Below are 22,752 nucleotides of genomic sequence, written 5' to 3'. Positions count from 1 at the left end.
GTGAAATGAAGAGATAGGAGAAAAAAACTGATGAAATGAAATGGTAAGGAAGAAAAGAAAAATTCTGAAACACTAATAAAACCAATAGAATGGGATGACATGAAGGGCAGGGAAATGGACCAAAGCTTGCCAAATTTGTTTTCTTGAAAATGTAAGATTTAATTTCATGTCCTAAAATGAAAAATTTAATTTCAGAACAGGAAATAAAATCTCTGATTCAGGGAACCAAGTGAAACAGACAGACTGGGAAGGAAATAGAAWGAAATTAAATGCATTTGAAAAGAAAAAAATTTCTGAAATGAAGTCAATGTACTTAATGAGATTACACTAAGTGTTCCCCTTTGCATGGCTTTTGCAGGTGTAGTGTTTGTGGAGCTCTAGGCTTWGTGTTTTTTTCAAGYCTAATCATAAGCCTAACTCTAAGCAGAGTAGGAAAAGCAGTGTTCTGCTGAGCYTGCGGTGCCCAGCTCATATGTGGTGCCAAGGAACAAGTTTTAGAGGGAGCAGTTTTGGGGCAGTGCCATGTTCCCCTTGGCATGCCTTTTGTAGTTCCAGTGTTCCTGGATCTCAAGGTTTGGTGGTTTTTTTCAAGCCTAAACCTGATTGTTACCAGAACCCTCAGCAGAGCAGTAAAAGCAGCCTTTTGCTGAGCTGCACAGCACATGGGTGGCTCCAAGGAGCAAGGTGTAATGAAATGTCTTTTTACTTTATTAAATATATTATTTACCTTAATATTTAATATTCATTAATAATAAAATTACTAAAATAAAGTATTTTCACTTCACTTCAAAACTTYTGGTTTTTTCTTACTAGGTTTTAAGCAAGCTTGGGTCTGCTGTTGAGGAGCTCGTTTCATGATTTTTGACTCATTTTGATGTACTTCCTTTCTTTCCATTCCTTTTCATTGTTTTCACTTAATTCCTTCATGACAATTCTTCATTTCATGAAATGCCTTAATTGAAATCTTGAGCTTTCATTTAATGAAATAAAAGAAATGAGTAATCAAGAAATTGAGTGAAATTAAAAGATAGCAAAGGAAATAAAATGCCATGAAATGAAATTGAAAAAATACATTCTGGCCTACTGAATGCTGGATGAAAAAAAAAAAAATCACTCCCCTGCTTGCAGAAGTTGGTTTTGCTAATGACACAGTGCTTGTCCCACTGTGTCCTTCACACTCCCACTCCACTGTCCCCATACCTCCTCTGTTTCTGCTGCATCAGTAATGAGAACTTGTGAGGCGTTTTCAACTTCCTGACAAATCTGTTTCCTTAGGAAGAGCAGCTTCTGGGTAGTCCATGATGATGCCATTCGGCATCAAACCACCCCTCCTGTGCCCAGCTTTCCACCYCAGATTTGCAGCTGGTGTTCTCAGACACTCAGTTATTCACTGTCCCTGCAGCTCACCCCACCAGACCCCCTGTACTTGGCAGGAAAGTACATGGCTGGCTCTTAGGATGTCCAGGATTTAAAAAATCCTCTGGTTTATTGTTATTTCCACTCTAGAAATCGTATTTCGCTGGAAAAAGAATTCCAAGCATTTAGAAACACCTTGGTGTTGCTCTCCCATTTACAAAAGCAAAGACCAAGACTAACTCCACCACAGCAGCATAACACRGGGATAAAACCAGAGCCACACCACTCACAGGATTAATTATTCAGAGCACTGTTTTTTGAGAATTCTAGGACAGAAATCAGAGCTTTAAAATCTTCCAGCTCCCTTTCAGATGYCTCTTAATTGACTGCAATCTCAGACGTTGCTCAGCATTTTCCTGCCGACTGGTTTGGAAAACCTGTTGACAGGTCCCTGAACTGGTTGTCAAAAGAGCAACTCTCTGTGCTGAGAGTCTGAAACTCGTCCTTTGGGGCAGCTGAAACAAGTGCTGCTGAGCCGTGGAAAGCAGACAATTGAATCCATCTGGTCCCACTTAGTGAGTTATCTCCTCTTTGTCTAAAGCACATTGCAGGAGTGGGAAGAGCTCCTTTTTGCCCATGTTACTCTGCTCTTATTTCCTATTTATCCAGCACACTCTTTCTGATCTCCAGATCTAGTCCCTTCACTTAATTTCACCATTTTATTTTTTTTCTTTAACTTTCTGCATCTGCTAGTTCTGGACTGTTTCCCTCCAGCTGAGTGCAGTCAAAACACAGTCCAGGTCTTCTGTGAAATCCCTCTTCACATTCCCTTGTACCAAGGCGSTTCGTGCTATCTCTCCATTTTCTTGCAACACACTCACTCCAGCTCTCAGATTTGATACTCTTGGCAAGGAATTATTGTTGGGGRAAAAAAGATGAAATTAAATAAGAAACCTACTCCAAACCAACAAATACTGAAGAGCCAGCTGGGCTACAGCAGTAAGGAAAGAAAAAGCTTTATCCATAAATGCTTCCATTTGCAATCAGCAATTGCTAGTAGCTTTCTATTAAGAGTAAAATTAAAATTACATTTCTGAGACAGATCAGTGCTAATGGATGAAAAATACTGCCTTTCAAATGTGCAATTTTAATAAAATCTTCATGCCAAAGGCATTCTCACTCTGGATCTAGACATGCTCTCATTCTCTGCAGCTACRGCTGAACTAACAGGAATCTCAGCAGCCAAAGGCATGTCCCAGGCTCCACCCTCCTGCAGGAGTCCGATCTGAGAAGGGTGAACTCACCCAATGGAACAATGCTGAGCACTTCTCCCTCTATCCCCTGCCTTAGGCAATATTAACTGAGACCTTCTGCATCTCTCTTGTGACCACCTTATGCTCTAAGGTGGGTCCTTGTCTTGCTCCAAGTGGTTCAGCTCTGCAAGGGTGAAGGTACACTCACTTCCATCAGGAACAGAGTTGGGCAAGGCCAGGATACAGCACCCTGTCCTCTGCTCAGATCCAGGSTTGGGACTGGAAGGATTTTCATGCCTGGGTCACTCCTGCAAATTCACTCAAACTGAAGCAAAGCCAAAACCTGAACCCTGTTTTCCTTCCATCTCAGAGCAGGACTAAAATGATTGCTTCCCCCCTTTRCTTCATGCCTGACTCCATGAATGTAACAAGCTCTGCAACACAAGTCCATCAAGAGGAGTAAGATCCAGGCCACCACCTTGGCTGCAAATAGATTCCAGAATCCTGATTCTAGAAGCTGACAGGATATGGAATGACGACTTCCATGGATGGAAATGTTTCTGTGWGTATTTCCTTTCCAGCCTCCTGAGTCTTGTTTCACAGAGCACTACACCATGAAAAAGAAAGAAAATCTGAGAAGCCCCTACATGTGTTTCTGACTTCCCTTATTTTTTTTTAAGGCTTAAGACTCCAACTAGCCCTGGCTGCAGATACAAATAAACACTTGAGTCTGAAGCACCTTCTAGCATCAGCACATCTCTTCAAGGCTTGACTCTTAGATTTCTTTGAAGTGAAGCACTTGAAGGCAATATCCCCCATGCATTTGATGGTTTGACCTTGTGTTCAGATCTCTCCTCCAGCATGAAAGACTTTTAGGTATTTGTAGTTGTAGGGAGGGATTTCAGCAGGTCAGTGGGAACTGATACCCGCCTGGGTGAAAGGAGACACAGGGCTGTCACCACAGCGGGCACCAGCTGGGCTGCCCACGAGACACCCCAAGGGAAACAGAGCAAGTGCCAGATCACCCCTGCCCCAGGATTTTATTTCAAACAAAATACAAGTGAACAGAGAAATTGGAACTCACAAAATAGTTTTGGTTGGGTATTTTTAAAATGGAACTCTTTCCAGGCATTTACAGAATGCCTACATGGTACCTRTAACAATGTGAAATCCTGAAAAGCACAGATGGTAATTTTGCTGGTTGCAATAGAAAGCCTGTAATATTCAGCTACCTACTCGAGGAAGACAGATGCCAAACATTTCAGAACCCTCTATACTCACACAGCACAATCATTTCCAGCTGCAGGACTATCATTAGGGTTTTTTTCCTCATACTATGAAACCCTTCAGAATTATAAAACATACTCCAAGGAAAATTTTAAAAGACAACGATTTKTAAAAAACCTTAGAAGTTTAACTGTTAGCCTCTAGTTTTCAATTGCAATGCTGCTCCAAAGGTGGCCATAAACAATGGGGAAACTGTTTATAAAGCAAGTGGCTTTGTCTATATCCACCAAYTGCAGCAAGTTTCAGGTGTTGCTTACAATAATACAGGATTAAACAATCCTGATTGCTAGGACCTGCAAAATATTGCCTTCCTTGAAATGCTAAAAGTTAACTTTCATCACAGTCACGCTGCAGTTTTACAAAAATGAATGATATGCTTATCCTTTCCCAGATGGGTGCAAGAAGCACAGTAGAAAATTAAACATCAATACAGCATCCATACTGAAAGCACTTCCCTGACAAAAAAATCAGAGCACTTCAGATTTTCTAGTATTAGCAAAGAAAATTCAGTAATTATTGATGCAAAACCCACCAAAAGGTAGGACTCAAGATTCCTTAATTATTATCTTGTGTTGCTGAGTCCCCAGATTGTGGGTCAGCTTACAYTCCAGGAGGCTAAAATACAAAAGCTTTGAGGAGGGAAGTCAGAGATAGAATCTGCAAATTCTGTGATGGAGCTGAAGAACAATGCCAACAAAAAAAAACTCAAATGAAGCTGCAGCCTGTGACTATACAGTCCCTACAGTCTTTAYTCCAGAACCTGCGAGGGAGGGAGCGACTGGGAAAAATGACCTATCACATCTATCCATTATGCCTAAATTTAAGACAGGGATCTTCCTGCAGGTGGGGAAAACAGCTGCCTGCAGGCCTGTGGAAGACCTCATTCAACCCCAGCYATCTGACTTCTCTAAAGTATTATTTTTTCCATAAAAGTTACATTACTTCAGGAACAGAAATGATGGTCACTATGCACTTGTGATTTTCCATGAGGGCATGAAAGTGGCATTGCAACTATTTCTTCCCCATCCAATAAAACTCTGTGGTTGCTTATCTCAACACAGATCTTGGAATACTGGGAGACCAATGTATTTTTTGTTGCCATGACAACAATGCTGCTAGGTCAGACCTAAAGCAGCAGCTGGCTTCTCCACTGTCAGGCCCTAACAGGTACATCCCTTAACTTCTTTTTTCCTCCCCTTTTAAACATGCTGCCTATATACCAAGATTAGCTTTATTTTAAGACAATTACAAGCTACATCCATTTATCTGCTTCCCAAGAAACATCTCTGTCATGAGGCAGGCAGCAGAAATAATACAAACACATATTCCTCTGGTAGCTCACATGACCCTAAGCATGCTAAAAATTTCGTTTCCAAGTAAATGTGGGTATTAGCTGCTGGCATTAGCACACTATGCATAGCTTAGTGAAAGGATGGCAAATACAGCTAAAGCTAAGGAAGGCTTTTACAGGATACCAGTCATGCCTAACAAAAATCYGAAACACTGTGCTCTACATTTACTCTCTTAAAAAGAAAATCAGGTTAAGTTTCCAAATTAAGAACTTGAAAATAATACTACGAGTAAGAAACAGTATCTGTSAGAACAAACTCAACTGAGCACAACACAGGCAAGGAAAAGGGCAAGAATTTTACACAAACACATCTGATTTCTGCTACTGCTACTGACACATCCTAGACAGAGAGATAAGTACTCCATTTTGAAATGTTATGCTCTTATCCAGTGCATCCCTTGGCCAAGATTTCGAATGCAACTGAGATGACAGGAGAACAGAAAAAAATGAACTCTTCACATTTTTGATTTTTTTGCAGTCATTCTTGTTTTACATTGTCCTAAGTGCTAACATGAAMATCAGAGGAGTAAACAGAGTGTACTATGGTACCTTGGTATCACTTGACACAAACACTTGCAAGTTTCTGACGGTGCTGTTATTACCATTGAAGGACACACACAGACACTGAACCCTGTGGCCACTGGCTTGTGACAGAGGGATTTAGCACTGCAGTGGTTTAAGGAGGGAAAAAAACCCACGGTTCCATGGAGCATTTCCCACTCAAGGCTCCCCCAGGCATTACATCTCATCGTGCCAGGTGTGCTGAGCCAAGAGAGCCCAGAAAGTAGGTAAGTTGCTTAGAATGTGGAGCCACCCCAAAACTGTATCCTGTATGACGGTAAAAAGGAACTAAAAACAAAGATTAACTAACTTTCTGATTAGCTTTTAAGAGAAAGTCCCGTTTGCTACAGAAAGTATAGCTCTTTTCAGCTCACACTGCATATYTCATTCAACTCTTCCCCATCTCTGATTAATACTGACATTCATCTAAGTTGCATAAGTTACAAACCACCATCACTAYAGATAGAGGGCATTTTGGAAAGCAATCTAAACAATCAGCAGTATTTATTGCAAACCAGCTTCTCTCTTCTACCATTTACAAAGTGGACAGTAAAATTAAGCACTCATGAAGAAAAGAAAAAAAACATGACACAAACTGATTTAATGAAAACTGTAAAGAAAACAAAATGCAGGAATAAAACCCCAGATACACAGCAGTTATTAATTATGAAGCTGCTGATGATCTTGGAAGAACATTTGGGAATCCATGATGAAACATTCAGCCTGAAATTCTGAGGGAAAGGGAGGGAATGGCCATGACCTACCAAGTCCTTCTGCACTACCGCACATAAAACTGTACTACTTGATGTATTTTTCCATGAACTTTTTGTGAAATTCTGATCGCAGAGTATCATTGACGAATCTCTTGTCCTTTTTTGTTTCATCTATCCCCTTGGCACAGTTCTTGAAGACAACATCATCATCCCACCTGAAAACAAAATTTTTTAACTTCAGTAAGCTTGTATGAAAACCAGGTACAATACACAAGAACAAAAAAAGGAGGTTTGCCCCTCCTATAAAATGTACTAAGAACAACTATTCATTAGGATTAGATTTCAGTCTTTCAGAAAAGAAAGACTCTGAACAGCGAGAGACAGCAAGAGGATGGGTGTCACTGAACAGACTGCACAGTACCTCCTCTTCACTTTGAAGTTTGCCTGAGGCTGTGCTGGCCCCGTAAGGTTCAGCAGTGGGTTACCACTCAGGATGTTCTCCATCCGAATTCTTTCTTCTTCAGCCTTTTGCTCTTGYTCCTGAGAACCAAAAATGGATATATTATTTTTCTAGGCCACTTTTCTCCTCTACTTGGTAGAGATACATATTATTCAGCTTTGAATACTCAYACAGATGGAGCTTTAATTCCTAGCTCAGACTTTTCAGTGTTTGGCTCTTGCATATGAGGAGAATAAGGATAGAAGCAAAGATATCCTACAGAGCTTAACTTTGCTAATAAACTGTCAAACTAGCAACACTCATATCTGCTCTACTTAGCTCTGATGTGCCATCAAATATTTAGTTARATTCTAGATTTACCATATCCATATTATATTAAAAACTGTAAACAGATTAAAATATTTTCTTTATCCTCACGAGAAAASAGAGTACATTATACAATATTCACTAGGTAGAAGCAGTCATACAGCATGTCGAAACTTCTCTATTTTCAGCAGCTCTACAACTACAACTTCCCTAGGGACCGATTAAAAAGAATATTGAGAACCCCACAGTGAAATAAAACTATTTAAGTTTCAATATTAAGAAGCAGACAAATTTTCTTGTCCTTSTACTGTCAAATGCATATAACTCAARACTAAGTGAAGCAATGCACTACAAGCAACACAAAGTAATTTCACTGCCCACACTTCCAAGCTCTATTAGCATATCTACTGACTTCAATGTTCACAGACTTCAAAATTATTGTTTAATATTCATTCCATATTTTCCACAAGCTTTCAAAAATATTGCAAGGAGTGTTCTTTGATGAAAGTATCAGAAGGAAAAGAAAAAGTAATTCTTTAAATGTGGATGACTAAGTGGGTTTCCTGCTCTCAATTTTTGGTCTGAAGACACTCTGTTTAAGAAATGAAGTCTCATTARCTTTTAAAAATCAAACAAACTAAAGGCAAAGAGATCATAAGGTTGGGCTTTTTTCTCAAACTGGGAAGAAAAAAAAAACCTGTTGAAAATTCATTGCTGAGGACTTCTACAGGATCCCAATAGACRAAGTGGTTTCCTTGCTGCTCAAGTTTACAAGGTTTAAATGCTAAACTTGATGCTGATGCTAGCCAGAGTTCTCTAAACATTTAATTAATACTAAGGTATTTATTATTATCTACAATTTACAATGTTTTTCCATTAAACTGATTACATATGTGAAATTCTGGATGGATGCCCCATYCATGGAAGTGTTCAGGGCCAGGATGGATGGAGCTCTGRCCAAAYTTGTCTAGTGGAAGGTGTTCCTACCCACAGCRGGATAATTGGAACTAGATGATCATTAAAGGTTGCTCAAAACCAAAGACCACCTTCAGGAGAAACCCTGTAATGACCTTATTAAAACATATGCTTTGACAAAACTTGCTCTTACTACTGTATCCATGGAGGGTTAACACAATCCACAGCASTGAGAAGTTATTAACACAAATCTATTAAGGTTTTGAATTTTCAAACAGCTCTAAATCTAAGACTTGCATTCCAACTTCAGTTATTATCAACCCATAAGTATTGAAACATGAAGAACAAAAATATTTGACATGGAACAGCAATTTCCTCCCATATTAGAAATATAAACTCAAATCATACTTTCTCTGTGGATCAGAGACAAGAAATGTATGCAGTTTCTTCTTCACAGAATGCCAGTCTTTGATTTATCATCTTCCTTCCCCATAACATGGAGCAGACAAGAACCAGTAAATCCAATTTACTGCAGTCTGTTGCCATGCGTTCCCATCAGAAGCCCAGCAGCCCTCAGATTACTTTACAGCACATGCATGCAAWGCACTACTTTGAAACCAAGCAAAATCCTGGATACTGAAGCAAGCAAAAAACCCAGTACTGATCTTCAGCTACCTCCCAGGAAGTGATTAGACAGCGTTTATGACCATTAGCAAATTTACAGCTGGATGCAAGCATGTGAAGTGCCCCCTGTGTTGTCAAAAATGAGGTGGGCTMTGCATCATTAACTTTAATCCCCAGTGCTCCATTAAAAGTGAGGCTTTGAAAATACAACAGGTCTGGGAAAAACATTGAGAGCAAATGAGGCAGCTACAAACCAAAAATTCCTAATCAAGAGAAGGTAGCACTASTAAGACCACTGTAAAAAATTAATAGTCCTCTGTTAAAAAATGGTTCTGTGAACAGAACTTCTTCCAAGTCTATATAAGCAAACAGTTGCAGCAGTTTCTCATTTCAGAGCTGAACTCCAGGTGAACTCTTCTGAAGGTGGTAGGTAGAGCATGGCACAGTCTTATCCTCAAACTTCTCAGATATTAACCTCAGCCATGAACCAAAGTTACTGAACCTGTGCATCATGCATTACGTTATCTGKCCAGACATTACTATTTTAGTTTGGGTTTTTATGATGCATGAAGTGCAACCACACACCACTGACATACACAAAACTACAATACACTGCACATACGGTGTTTTTTCAACGGTGGAAAGTTGACTGGAGTCAGCCAGCACCTTTTGAGGGGGAATTGCAGTTTCCCTTCCCTTCCCTTCCCTTCCCTTCCCTTCCCTTCCCTTCCCTTCCCTTCCCTTCCCTTCCCTTCCCTTTTCTTCAGATTAAATCTCAACGATTCCTACAAAGCTGCTGATTCCAGCACTCTCCACCATGCATTATGAGAAGTGAAAAGCATTCAGTCATTTGAATGGTAAATATTCAGAATCACTCGAGAAAGACAAAGCCAATATTAAGAATCCTAAAAAATATGAATACAGTACTCCAGTTTACTTCCTTACACAGATGACATTCAAACTTTCTATATTAAGATTTTAAAAAGGCATGTTACACATAATCTTAACTTTTATCTGCTTTGATATAACGCATGTAATATCCTTCAGCCTCAATTAGCCTGRCATAGTTAGATTCCTGATAACAACAAAAAGCATTAAGTGATAAAATGTGGTGATAGAAAAAAAAATAAATCTGAAATAACACTTTCAAGAAGTGTTATAATACAAGCACTAGTGCAAGACTAAAAACAGAATTCAGCTCTGGGTTAAGACACCTGCAATAAGACATGGGGCTGTAGGCACCTCAGCTCTTGGCAGAGGCCCATAGGATACAACAGGGAGCCAAGACAGCCCTTCTGCTCGCTCTCARTTATCACACAGGAGACTAACCACTCTCCAGGCTCTACTGACTGCATCTCTAATGCACCACCAAACAGGCTGGGATACACAGCTTGTACACTGGCCCCAATAACTTGGCATTTCAAGCTAAATTGAATTGTGTCTATAGCTAATTAATGCTAGCAAAAAAAAAAAAAAAAAGTGTTGACTTAAATCAACTACAATTGCAGAGGACTGGAGAGTGTCAGATAAAAGATGTGGAAGATGCAATCTTGGAAATTTCTTCCCTTGGCATATTTATTTCTGATTGCTAAGTAAAGAAAAACATTGTTACTGCAGTTATTTTTARCACAGTTCCTACCCTTAGCACAGAGCAAGATTACTCTTACAAAAAGTGTAAATTTCCCAAAATTACTCCATTGTAATAAAGTCAGTTCATCTACTCAGTTTTAATAGATGTTGAGCAGCTGAAAGAACACCTGAAATACCTACGTTGTTTGAAAGTTGAAAAAACAGTAAAAAAACCCAAAAAACCCACATAACCTGATTTAAATGCTAATTTTTGAATGATAAACTATGACAGCACTGCCTTTAGCAGCAGAGAACAGAGTTCAAGAATGCAGAGTGATCTGATCCTGTGCAAGATACTAACTCTGTGCAACACAGAGATTGAAATAATTGACTGAAACTTCAAAAATGACAAGCACCAAGTAATCACAATGGCAGCTTTGTTGTATTTTGTCCATAAGGGATGTTATCATTAGTTCTTGGCAAGGGTCAAGTGTTCCTGGAGTGTCTCAAACACTGAATGAAGACTCTGCCATCTGCTTTTGCCTCTTTACTAATTCTTTCTTAGTCATCAATTTGATCTTCTGGTCTTAGTCAGACCCTTAAGATTTCAGTGAAAAGGTTTAAAGTAATACATTCAGTTATAGAKAAATTCTTGGTGAAACAAAACTGTTACAAAAACAAATCAAAAAGTTTAAGTCCACTCTCAGCTAAGCAAAAAAAAAAGACTGGATATTAAAACAACTTTGCTGGAATGCACACAAACATTCACACATAAAGCTTGAATTTTCTTCTTAATTATTTCAAATTACTTTTTAAGAAAGCACCTGAAAATTGAAAAACAAGACCATTGTAAAGCTGAATTTAGAATATTGAAATGTTTCCTGAAACCTATCCATGGATGGTTAACACAGACACAGACCTACTGTTTGTACAGTTTTACAACTGTATTTACATCTATTCTACAGTGGAATAGATCTAGACTTATTCCACAGAAATGGTTTGCAAAACTGGAATTTTCTGGTCAGTATAGTGTCTACTAGAAACAATCTGAGATTAAAACTGTAGATGAAGTCAGGAGGACTCCCACACTCAAACAATTTTTTAAAAAGATTTAGTATTTATTTAATGATTCTATATAATTTAAGGGAACCTAAGCATTCTGAGAGTTAACAAACTTTGAGARGAATTGCTTATGTGGCTGACAAACTATTAGAACCTCTCAATACTAATATTGTCAAAACTAATTTTAGAGGATTTCTACAGAAATGTGTGCTTCCCATAAGGGATGTTAACAGGGACAAGGATACCCTGTAAAAATGCAGATTCTCGTATTTTGTTTTTAACTGCTATTTCACCAGGGATGCTTTGGAAAGGAGCCATTCTCCTTTCATCACAACTTAAACAATGAACACCAGAGTGATGCAAACATTTTATTAACAAAAATACAGTTTACTCTAAATGAAGTCTCAAAAATAACTGGACTAGCACTTKACTAAATCGAAATAACGAAAGCATCAGGGAAAAATTTACATACAGCCCAGGTTTGGAACATATTATGGTACTTTACCCACTTAATCTTGTTAAAACCCTTGGATGTTCCAAGAAGACCACAAGAAGARACACATTAATCTGTCTGTATAATAAAGGGGTTTGAGAGTGATGATCAGAGCAAAGAGAGAACAGGCACTCCCTCTGCAGTTTCCCTTAGTCTGGCCACTGGTTTACCCACCCTGTTTACTGTGGACAGCTGCATTTCAGCAGATAAAGCATTCCTGTAAATGGATTAGGATTAACAGCAACTACACAGTTAAGACTTTATACGAGATATTATCCCAAAGTCAGCTGAATGATTAATACAAGGTTACTTACAAAACTATGTCTAAATTGTGGCTTGCAGTACACAGTAACRTGAAATTCCATGTATCAAAGGAGAAAGGAATTTATATAAAATTAGTCTAAAATGCTTTGCCAGTAACAGCATGTTTCAAAGCTGTGGAAAACAAGGCATAATCTAAACAGATTGCATCACCAAAGCCAACATACATAAGGCATCTTTCCAAAGAGGACCCTTACTCCTAARGACTCTTTCCAAGGCTGTGCCCCACCCTGGCTCTTACTTTTTCCATCAACACAGTCTTTGTTTCCTATTCTCCAAAAACACACAGGAAAATAAAATTCCATGCACCTGTAGAGCACCCTCTATTTTCTAAATATATCAATTTTAAAGAGAGCCTGCTTATCACTAACCAGTGAAATTATGAACCATGTAGGTCTAGATTCTGCATGTGCAACAGTGGGCACTATTGCAAATAAATGACATGATTGTATTCAGTATGCACATAGCATTGGACATYACAGACCTTGCTGCTGGGGTAAGGAGAACATCCATGAAGGTAACACATACCTACTAAGAGACAGCAATACAAAAAACAAGTGCTGTCCCAAATACTTCATGGCTTTTAGCACCCTCTAGTGAAAAAATTAGAATTTCACAGAGATGGTAATGATCCTACTTCCCACACCGGATAAAAGAAGCAGACACTTGGTTGTCTGTGCTTCATTTTGCTAACCAYTATTTTCCTAATGCAAGTTTTCTACTCTGAAATGTGACAAGATATGCTGTTTAATCTTGATGYATAATTTCACTATCAAGCAAAGTGAAAAAAATCCAGAGACATAAGATTTCATTTTAAGAACAGCACAAGGACAGCAGRAGTCACAATCTTTCCTACACAGGGTTACACTTACTTTGTAGTTTAGTACATTTTACATAATTATCACCATGTTGTTACTGCAAAAGACAATTTCATTCCTATGTGATGTGCCTCAAATGCCCAGACAAAGAGACAAGAGATGCTTTCAGACATAATTTAATGTAGGAGACCTCTCACAGGCCAGATGGGGAATCAAGTAGAAACAGCCTTCTATAGCACAATTTCTGCACTGAAGCAGCATGGTACAGCTTTAAGCCTTCTATACTATTTAAATGCAAAACTGCAGAACTCATTGGTTTTACARGCCTTGTTGATTCTGAAGGTAAATTTTAATATTGTTAGGCAAGAACAGTCTTGCAACTACAATGCTACCAACAGCAGTAAAAACATTCTCTCCTACCTATTCCTAGTGCCTGCCGGAAGCTCTGTCCTGTTCCCTGCCCGCTCAGCATTCCTGAAAAGCATTAAACTACAAACGTGTATGTTAAGTTACAGGGAAGGTTACAAGTAGTTCAGAGGCACTAAAACATAAAGTTGTCAGAGCAGCAGCCTTTGAATAGMCTCCTGATCAGCATCTAATGTGTTTGTTTAGCATATTTAAAAAAAAAATCTCAGATAATCTATACAAAGGTGACAGGTGGCTTGGTTTTCTGACAGATTTTTTGTTTGCTTGTTCACTTTGGGTTTTTTTGTTTTGTTTTACACCAATGGAGAATATCCTTATAAAAACATACAAAAAACTACTCCAGATGAAGGAAGCAATGTTACAAAAACACTAAAATTATTTAAGCCCAAGTCAAAAAAAAGAAAGCACTTCGTAAAAGCAGATGAGGGAATGCTGCACATATCCACCACTTCCATTGCACCACCAGAGGAGAGCATTTCAGGAGTGCAGATCAAAACCTGGACTTTAAACTGTGCTGCAATACAGTGTTAGAGCCAGTACCCAATACAATCCTAAAATWTGAGTAAATTTGACAACACAGACTACTCCCAGAAATGGTCTCCAGAAGTCAAATCAACAGTTAGGGACTTTGTTAGTGCACTCCATCCCAACAATCTCTCTCACACCAATGARGTAATAGCACCAAGAGCATAGGATTTAATCCCACTCAAGGGAAAACACTGCCACTGCAGGGCCCTTCCTTCCCTTTCAAGGGGAGAAAATGGTATTTCTGAATGTAGAAAGAGAGATTATAAAGAGGTATGAAAGCTACACGTGAACTGAGTTTCCCAGTTGTGAAAAGACTGCTGTATTATTGCTCGATTTTGCAGACCTGTTTTTCAAACGAATTCGCCTGTGTACAATTACATGAAAATCATTCTGGTCTTGTAGTCCMAACTGGTGCTCCTTGCCAAGGTAACACAGCACCAATGCTGTGAAAGGACAACTGCTGTATAAAACCTGCAGTCGTAAGAAGTAGCATCAAAAAGCACACATCTTTATCTCATAAATAAAATTAATATTTGTTTCATAAAAGCTAGATTATGCATGCAAGATTATCTTGACTCACTGCCCCTACAAAGTGTAAGCAAAGTGAATAAAATGTTTCAGTGAGTAAACATTCAGTACATCTACTAAAGAAAGAAGATCTTAGTAATTATTAGATAGAACAAATCCATTGTACCTGAGAGGAGGTTTGAACAGMACTTACTTTGTTTACCAGCTCTTACTCATCCTAAGTACTTAAGGCACACTAGTTTTAACAGACACCAGTTCACAAAAAACAGGTGCTCTTTAATGGGTAAGATTTTACCTTCCGAGCCTGTTCTTCAGCTCGCTCTTTCTTGATTTTTTCCAGCTCAGCCAGAAGAGCTGCAGTGTCATCATCATCACTGTCTTCCAAGTCCTCATCTTCATCATCTTCCTAACATTAACAAAWGGAAGGCAAGAATCAGGTAATTCATTTAATTTAAAAAAAACAACCCTGGTCTGCCCAGCCAAAGCTACAATTTACTGCTGGCTGGTTTCTGAAGTACTTGGGTAGCAGCAAATACAATACAAAAGGGTTTTTTTCTCTTTTATAGTAAAGTCAAATATGTTTGTACTTCTGGGATGACTACAATTAAAACACTATGTAACTGACAGACTGTAGAGAATTACTGTCCCCAATCACTCTCTAATAACAGTATAAGCCTGTAAAAAAACTAAAAGATAAAAGTCATCATAACAGTGTGCTTGATTATTCTGTCCAATACTCCTGGGACCAAATACCACAGGATTAAAAACCACTGATCTTATTGTCAAGTCTTTGACCTAACTCCTAGATGTCAGCATAAGTAGAGGAGTCAAGGGCAAGCATTTGTWGCACATGCAGTCATTTGCAGGTATGGCAAAAGTTATACCTTTGGGGAATTCTAACTAACCCAGTGGTAATTCCCCATACTGTAAGTGGTATTTTTAGTTCCCTAGATTTTGTGTGTTTTCCAAGAATACCACTACAGCATGGACCAGAATCCTCTGAAACAATCTGGACTTTCACCACAGTACAGAAGTTGTAAAAGGAAAATACGCTGGAATTTGTCTGAAATCTTTAGGCAACCTAAAATGCATATTCCATTAACAGCAAATCCTTAAGGCAGGGCAATGAAATGAAAGAAGACAGARAGGATACATACATCAGTAAGAGGATCATCTGCATCAAGATTTGCTGCAGGAATCTGRTCTAGCCGAGGCTTCTTAGACACAGAAGATGATGTTGTATGTTCTGTGGTGTAAGAGTTAAAAGAAAAAGTGACTAAGTCACTTCATTTAACAGCATCTAATGTCAGAAAGCAAAAATCTTCACAACTGGTCCTGCATTCAAGTAAGAGGAACAAGCTTATGCTTTACTTTTCCCTCACTTCTCARTCTTAATGCCCACATTAATTCCTCCCTGCAGGTAGCCTCGAGAGCAGCAATAACATCTCAAATTTACAAATTGGCCTCCAGAAGTTTCTTAAAGTCATTATTTCAAGCAGAAAGAAAAGCTGTGGAGAAGTACTCTTCTTATACATATCCAGTTGGAGGGTTCCCATTTAGGACCACGCCAAAGCATTACTGTTGGGTAGTTTGGATCAAACCACATCTACTTTCTTCTGTGAATTCCAAAGCTATGCAACACGTTCACACCTAAACCTAAAGTACTTAACTTTTGCTGAACTTAATATTAAAAATGAATACTGCTCAAAATGCTCTTTGATTTTGTTATTACTTCACCATATCCGAACAAAATTGCATATGTCCAAACAGATTTATTGTTACACTGGATCGGTAACAGTAGAAAATGAGTCATTATCCCTTCTCCTTCCTGTCTTGCTGGCCCAAGCACAAAAAAAAGTCCCTTTATTAGATGTACACACTAGTTGCCAATTCATTACAATGATACTGTATCAGCTGGGCACACTTTTCCACTGGCTGGCCTGGATTTCTGCTAGCATGAAGCCAGCMTGAAAGCCAGTGGACATTCCCTTGCAGGTCAACAGCTCTGAACTATCAGACCAATACCCTAAATTCTACTCTCATGACATGCTGTCTGCAACTGCAAACTTCTTACAACACCAAATTTCATGCAAGAGCAMTGTTTCACAAAGGCTGTTAAGATTTTTGTTTCTTGGTTTTTACCTCTGGTTGGTCTGTCTCTATTCTTTTCTCTTGCAGCAACCCGCTCTCTCTCCTCCAGCTCCCTTCTGAAATCACGGTTACGCACCTCTTCAGGAGCATCCTGAGTGGTCTGTCTAAAACAACAAACAGGAGGAAAAGCCTGAAGTTTGACAATATGCAGCCGCGAGCAGTTTTTTCACCAAGGCCAGTAAATCCTGGGGTGAACAGATAAGGACACCCCAGATAGAGAACAAGAACTGGGTTCCATGTAAATGTATGTTTATTCTCCCTTCAGCAGAGCCCTCCCGTGTGTGTATACATTGCACACACAGACCTGCCACGCCATACGCTCCTGGTCCTTCTGGTGGCTCTTGAATAAATGGTAAGACCCTACTCAAATTCCTACAAAACAAAATGACTACATCTGTCTGTAGTCATTATGCTGAAATATTCTATTCTCYAGCAGTCCAATTCCAGTGGCCTAGCAGACATCCACAAGTATTAGGGTCACCTTTCTTCATTGATTTACCACCCAAAGTTGCTGCTGCAAACCCTGTCTCTAAGGCTTACAGGTAAGACCAAGACTAAACCTTTTCTTCTCTGAGACCAGATCATGACCATTAAAGAAAAGTTGGGAGAATAGGCAAAACATTAGTTTTAGTGAAACACCTTGTAAATATATGGTTACCCCTYTTTTATGTAAAACCACACTGGCAAAAAGCAATGAACTACATATATCTGAGTCACATTCAGTTCCACTTAAAGACTGCTGAAATTTTTGTGGATATCTTGAAAAGAATCAGTGAATAAAAAGAAGAAGCAATTGCTTTCACCTCTCTGTGAACTCAGTGCTAGAAGAGTACCTGGAAGAAACCCAGACTTGAGCCATTATAAACACATTTTGTGCACAGCCTGTCTTTATGGTGAAGTATTTAATTTCCTTTTGTAATTAAAAACCTGAATTTGGAATCCCTGTTCAAGCTGCAAAATCTGCCCAAACCCAGTGCCATACAAGCAAACATGAGTGGGACTGAAAAACTGGACTTTTCCTGCWGTGATGCAGTCCTGGCAGCTTAACAAAGACAACTTTGTAACAGATATTTGGGAGAAAAATCGGAAGACACTCAGTGCTCCCTCCCTATCTCGACCCTAACACAACTGGAGGGATTTGTTAAAACATCCATTGTATATTCCCATACATAACTGCTCCAACAGACCCCTTCCAAAACCACAGACTGGTGTTCCAAAGCACACTTTTGTTTAGAAAACAAACCACCAGCAATTTTCCCCAAAACAGCAAAATGCATCTGACAGCACTTTCCATGCTGTTTATATTGGTATTCTCCAAAACAYTCCAACTTCCTTATGAACACATATTCTTAAAAACCAAAGGGAGAGGAGGGAAAAGGTGACAGGGTAAGCATGTACACAAAGAAGTGCAAAAATAAAATTTTAACAGTGATTTCACTGACAGGAGTTAATATCAGTTAGATAAAATGAGCACTTTTAGGTCAACATGTTTRAATTCTATCACATTGACTCCAGATTTTATTACATCTTTAAAAAAGCTAAAGATTTCTTATGYATTTCAAACATAGCAAAAGATTCCTAATATTGTATTATTTTTCTCACTGGTTAAAGAAATTTCTTCTCCCAGGACCTGTGCGAATGACCTGCAGCTCAACATCAGCTGCAGTTTAACATCAGCTCGTCCAACACATACCACTACCTGAGTGCTATTCCAGGGTTTCCCTGTCCCTTCTCAATGCCCTTACTAAGTGATYCTTTGCCAAATATATGATATGGTTTTCCTGCTTTTAAGATGTGCTCAACTTCGCTTCTCTCATCTCATTTTGCTCTGCAAGTGACCATACTCCCTGTGGTTCAGTCCCAATGGCAACTTGCTTCCCAGTTCACTGCTGGACATGTTCAGTCTCCAATGCTCATCTTCTCCTGGTGATTCAAGTCCATAGGCAGCAACAAATGATCACTAAAATTAAACCTCCCCAAATTACCTGCAGTGCATTTTTGCTTCTAGCTCTGCTTTTAAGACTTTCAGCCCAATGTGCAGCACTGCTGCACAATCTCTGGACCTTGCTCAATGTCAAGCACATCAACATCTACTGAGAATTTTAAAGTACCACTCATAACAAAAAATCATTCCCAGCCAGCTCGTCCCTAAGACCCAAAAACCCAGTACTAACCTGTATTTGATTTTAGTATGAGACGGAAGATCCCTGCTGGAATATTGTTTRGACAGCTGGCTTAAGTCTCCTTCACCTTTTCCTCTTCCTCCTCTTGCAGGCTCAAATGTTGGCCTTGCTGCTGTCGTCATCTTCACTCCTACAGAATCAAGGGAGAAAACAAGTTATTACTACAAYTTACAGTGAAAGACACTCATTAAAAGCTACTTTGCTCCTGGAACTGTAGAAGCTACAGTACACTACAGTATACCAGCTGACACTCAGCTCATAAAAAGTAATATTTAAGTACCTTTTTATTGACAGAATCTATTCAGGTTTCAAAATGAAGTCTTTTCCAATATGCTTGAAAGATGATACACGGACTCTAACTTACATATGAAGCAACATTTGTAAAGTAAATMAAATTGGCTAGGAGCTCATCTTCCATCCTTAAAGCAAGCAGTACAGTTTTGTAACTAAACTCCTTCCCCTCCTGAAAAATTGCAGTCAAAAATTACTGCCTATTGGGATGACCCCTTCATTACTCCCCAGACCACTGCTAGGTACCACCACTAGCAATGTTGGCTGACACAAACCACAGCGTGCCTAGGATGGTGTTGGTCATTACCCACTGATGAAGATCTGGCAACCTCTGAGCACTCCAGCCCTCACCAAGACCCTGTTCTGYTCTCCAGTATCCTATCATCAATGCTAAGCACAGTCCTTTGGAGCTGAGCCATGCAGAGCACCAGCTGACCAGCAGAACCTTCTTAAAGGGTGAGACCAATGCTTCACTGGTGGCACAAAGCTTGACCTTTATGTAAATGAAGTGCAAGTTAAAAAACTTGGGATAAATAGAGAAGTTGTCACCAGCTCTCCTCTAGAAACTGCAGGAACTCAGCATGTCCTAAAAATCAAAGCAGCAGATGTCCAAATTTCTACTATCAATTCTTTTGTGCAAATGAAACAGGCTCCAACCAGCCTCAGCCACACAGACAMCCTGTGAGCACACACTGTGTTCAGCACTGCCTGATGGGATCTGAAGACCCTGTAAGCCCAAACCACTGTGCCAGCCAAGAGTTTGAGATGGTTAATCAGTGCCAGAAAACACAGCGTGATCACTCATCAGGACATAAGGGAACAGCATGAAGCTTTGTCAGGGCAAGGTTTAGGYTGGATGTCAGGAAAAGGTTCTTCACCCAGWGGGTGGCTGGGCACTGGAACAGRCTCCCCAGGGAAGTGGTCACAGCAYCAGCCTGWCAGAGTTCAACAAGCATTTGGACAATGCTCTCAGGCACGTGGTGATTCTTRSGGTGTCCTGTGYAGGATCAGGASCRGGACTTTGATGATCTTGGTGCGTCCCTTCCAACTCAGGACAATCTATCTTAAATCTACAATCTGAAATTATTCTAATTCCTGCTTCACCAAGACACACATATCCACTAATCACAGCCTAAAGATATTTAGGGCAGGAGWCAGAGTGCAGAGATACACAAAGGTATCAGTCCTACCAAACAGAAGGTTTAATGTTGAAAGACGACAAGAAAACATGTTAAAAATATTAGAAAGCAAAATAAAAAACCAAGACATAATTTCATATGCTTTTGTGGTAGACAAACAGAAGTTATTTACACTTTGCCTATTTTGCTCTTTTGTCACTTTTAATGAGAGCACAAAACACCCCAACTTCAGTGTCAAAATGACAATACAATGTGCGGCTCAAAGTAACACCCGTCACGCAAAACACAGTTACTGCCACTGAACCACTATTCAGAAAATAAAATTAACATATTGAAACACCTTTAAAAAGAGAAAAATAATTAGCTGTGGCTTGTTAATCAAGGGSAGATGACACTTTTCAGTGATGCTGTGCAAGTCAGCTGAAGGTCAACGAGACATTTTAGCTCTCTCTTGGCACTGACTCTGCCAGACTCATGATCCAAGAAAGTCACTTGCTCCCATAACTTATCCGTGCTAATTGTATGTAACAGGGGGGATCCATAAAATCAAGTGAAGAACAAGATCTGGTRTAGTTTCAGGAAGCATTTAACAAATTGTTTGGAAAGCATCCCTCCTTCTCTTAAGTTACAGAATTAATCAGGCYGGAAAAAACCTCTGAGACTGTTGAGCCCAACCTGTGACCGAAAATCACCTTGTCAACTGGACCAGGGCACTAAATGCCAACACCCAGTCTTTCCTTAAACRCCTCCAGGGACAGTGACTACACTATCTYCTTGGGCAGCTCATTCCAGTATCTAAACACCCTTTCTGTGAAGAAAATCTTCCTAAYGTCCAAGTAAACCCCCAGTGACACAACCTGAGGCCACTTCGTCTTGTCCCGGGAGAAGAGGCCAACCCACACCTGGCTCCAACCTCCTTTCAGGTAATTGTAGAGATAAGGTCCCCCTGAGCCTCCTYTTCTCCAGGCTAAACAACTCGACCTGTCTCAGCGCTCCTCAGGGAACTATGTCAATCTGTATTCAAGTTGATCTTAAAGGAGCCAGACTCAACCTGAAACCTCTCAGGTTTCAGAAATACCTGAAGAAGCCTCTKTAGTGTTACCATGATTTATCGGCCAAGAGGGAGTGACCAGCTCGGCCAGCAGGTGAATTGCCTCGGCCTTGCCGGGTTGCGCCCGCTCAGCGGGGCCTGAATTCGGGAAGCCCGAACTGCAGCGTGGGGCCCCGCCACAGCCCATCCCCTCGCTGGGCCCGCCTCCCCCCCCGACACCCCTGCCCCAGGGCTGCCTCTCCCCATTCAGGGCCCTCCCGCGGCCTCCCCGCCGCTCTCCCGAGTACTCACACTGCGGCCTTCTCCGCCCTGCGCAGCCTTGCCTACACCGCCRCCATAGTTCCGCCAGACACCCACAGTGCACTGCGGCGGGGCATAGACACGGASCGCTGACCATAGAGAGGGGCGCGAGCGTCTCCGCCATCATGGTGCCGGGGCGGAAGTGCGCGCTGGGGCGGTGGCTGCCTCGGTAACAATGGCGGCTTTGCTGTCGGTGTTGGGGCAGGGAGGGATGGGGCTGGGGAGTGCGGGCTGGGAGCCTTGTGGGGATAATAGGGGAGAACAGAAACAAGGGAGTACCTTGGGCATTCTCTTTACTCGGGGGTGTGTATTAGCAACATCAGCCTAAGTCTGACAGTAAGGCAGAAAGTCGTATCTATGACACTGCTCCTCTTGTAAAGAATCCTTTGCATGGTGTAGGTGTTTATACACTGCATTTAGATTGGATATAAGGAAGACATCTTTTACTGTGACGCTTTTACTGTGAGGCACTGGCCCAGGCTGTAGCGAGAAGCTGATTGTGCCCCATTCCTGTGGGGAATCCCCTGGCTCCCACCCCTCCCCCGGACCCCGCTTGAAATTACGGGAACCATTCCTCGGCATAAAATAGACGATGGGAATGAGAGGGAGATGTCAGATGTCTTTATAAAAAAACTCTAGGGCTTGCTGGTAGATAAGGCCAGATACTGATAGGTGAAAGGAGGAATGGGAGGAGCCATAAATTCAATAGGAATTCCACTAATTGACACAGAATGTTACTCATCCAAGGCTGTGCTAAGTCCCTGTATTTAGAGGGGAAAAAAAAAGAACAGAAACAAAGAAAAAAAAAGGGGGGGGGGGTGGGGAATGCACATTAGGTGGGAGTCTCTGTTATTAGGTGATTCGGGAAGTCTGTACCTCTCAAGCACTTCAGGCAATGGGGAAAGAGAGAGGCAAATGCAGCTGGGAAATCAGGATAAAAGGAGGCTGCATCCTCCAGCAATTTGAGAGACAGCATGGAAGTGTCCCATGGCCTCTCCCTKTATTCGAATAGTTACAGGACTCCTCTGTCTCCTTTTTGGAYGTAAACYTCTGGCRTTTGTGGATT

At 40.4% G+C, this 22,752-nt stretch overlaps 1 protein-coding gene across 1 annotated transcript; it reads right to left on the bottom strand.

The window, feature by feature from the left end:
• Nucleotides 1-3,629: 3,629 nt before the first annotated feature.
• CWC15 (CWC15 spliceosome associated protein homolog) lies at nt 3,630-21,760 on the bottom strand. Its single transcript, XM_057374012.1, has 7 exons — nt 21,678-21,760; nt 18,897-19,035; nt 16,714-16,826; nt 15,729-15,817; nt 14,867-14,977; nt 6,943-7,061; nt 3,630-6,736 (listed from the first exon to the last, which is right to left on the bottom strand). Exons 2-7 carry the CDS (start codon nt 19,025-19,027, stop codon nt 6,607-6,609), a joined length of 693 nt encoding a protein of 230 aa, XP_057229995.1. The 5' UTR covers nt 19,028-19,035; nt 21,678-21,760; the 3' UTR covers nt 3,630-6,606.
• Between the last annotated feature and the right edge of the window lie 992 nt (nt 21,761-22,752).

Source organism: Malurus melanocephalus, unplaced genomic scaffold (genome assembly GCF_030028575.1).
Source record: "Malurus melanocephalus ecotype Western Australia unplaced genomic scaffold, MMel_1.1 scaffold_213, whole genome shotgun sequence".
Classification (NCBI taxonomy): domain Eukaryota; kingdom Metazoa; phylum Chordata; class Aves; order Passeriformes; family Maluridae; genus Malurus; species Malurus melanocephalus.
The sequence above is the reverse complement of the archived record's forward strand: the minus strand, read 5'-3'. Positions and strand labels throughout refer to the sequence as shown.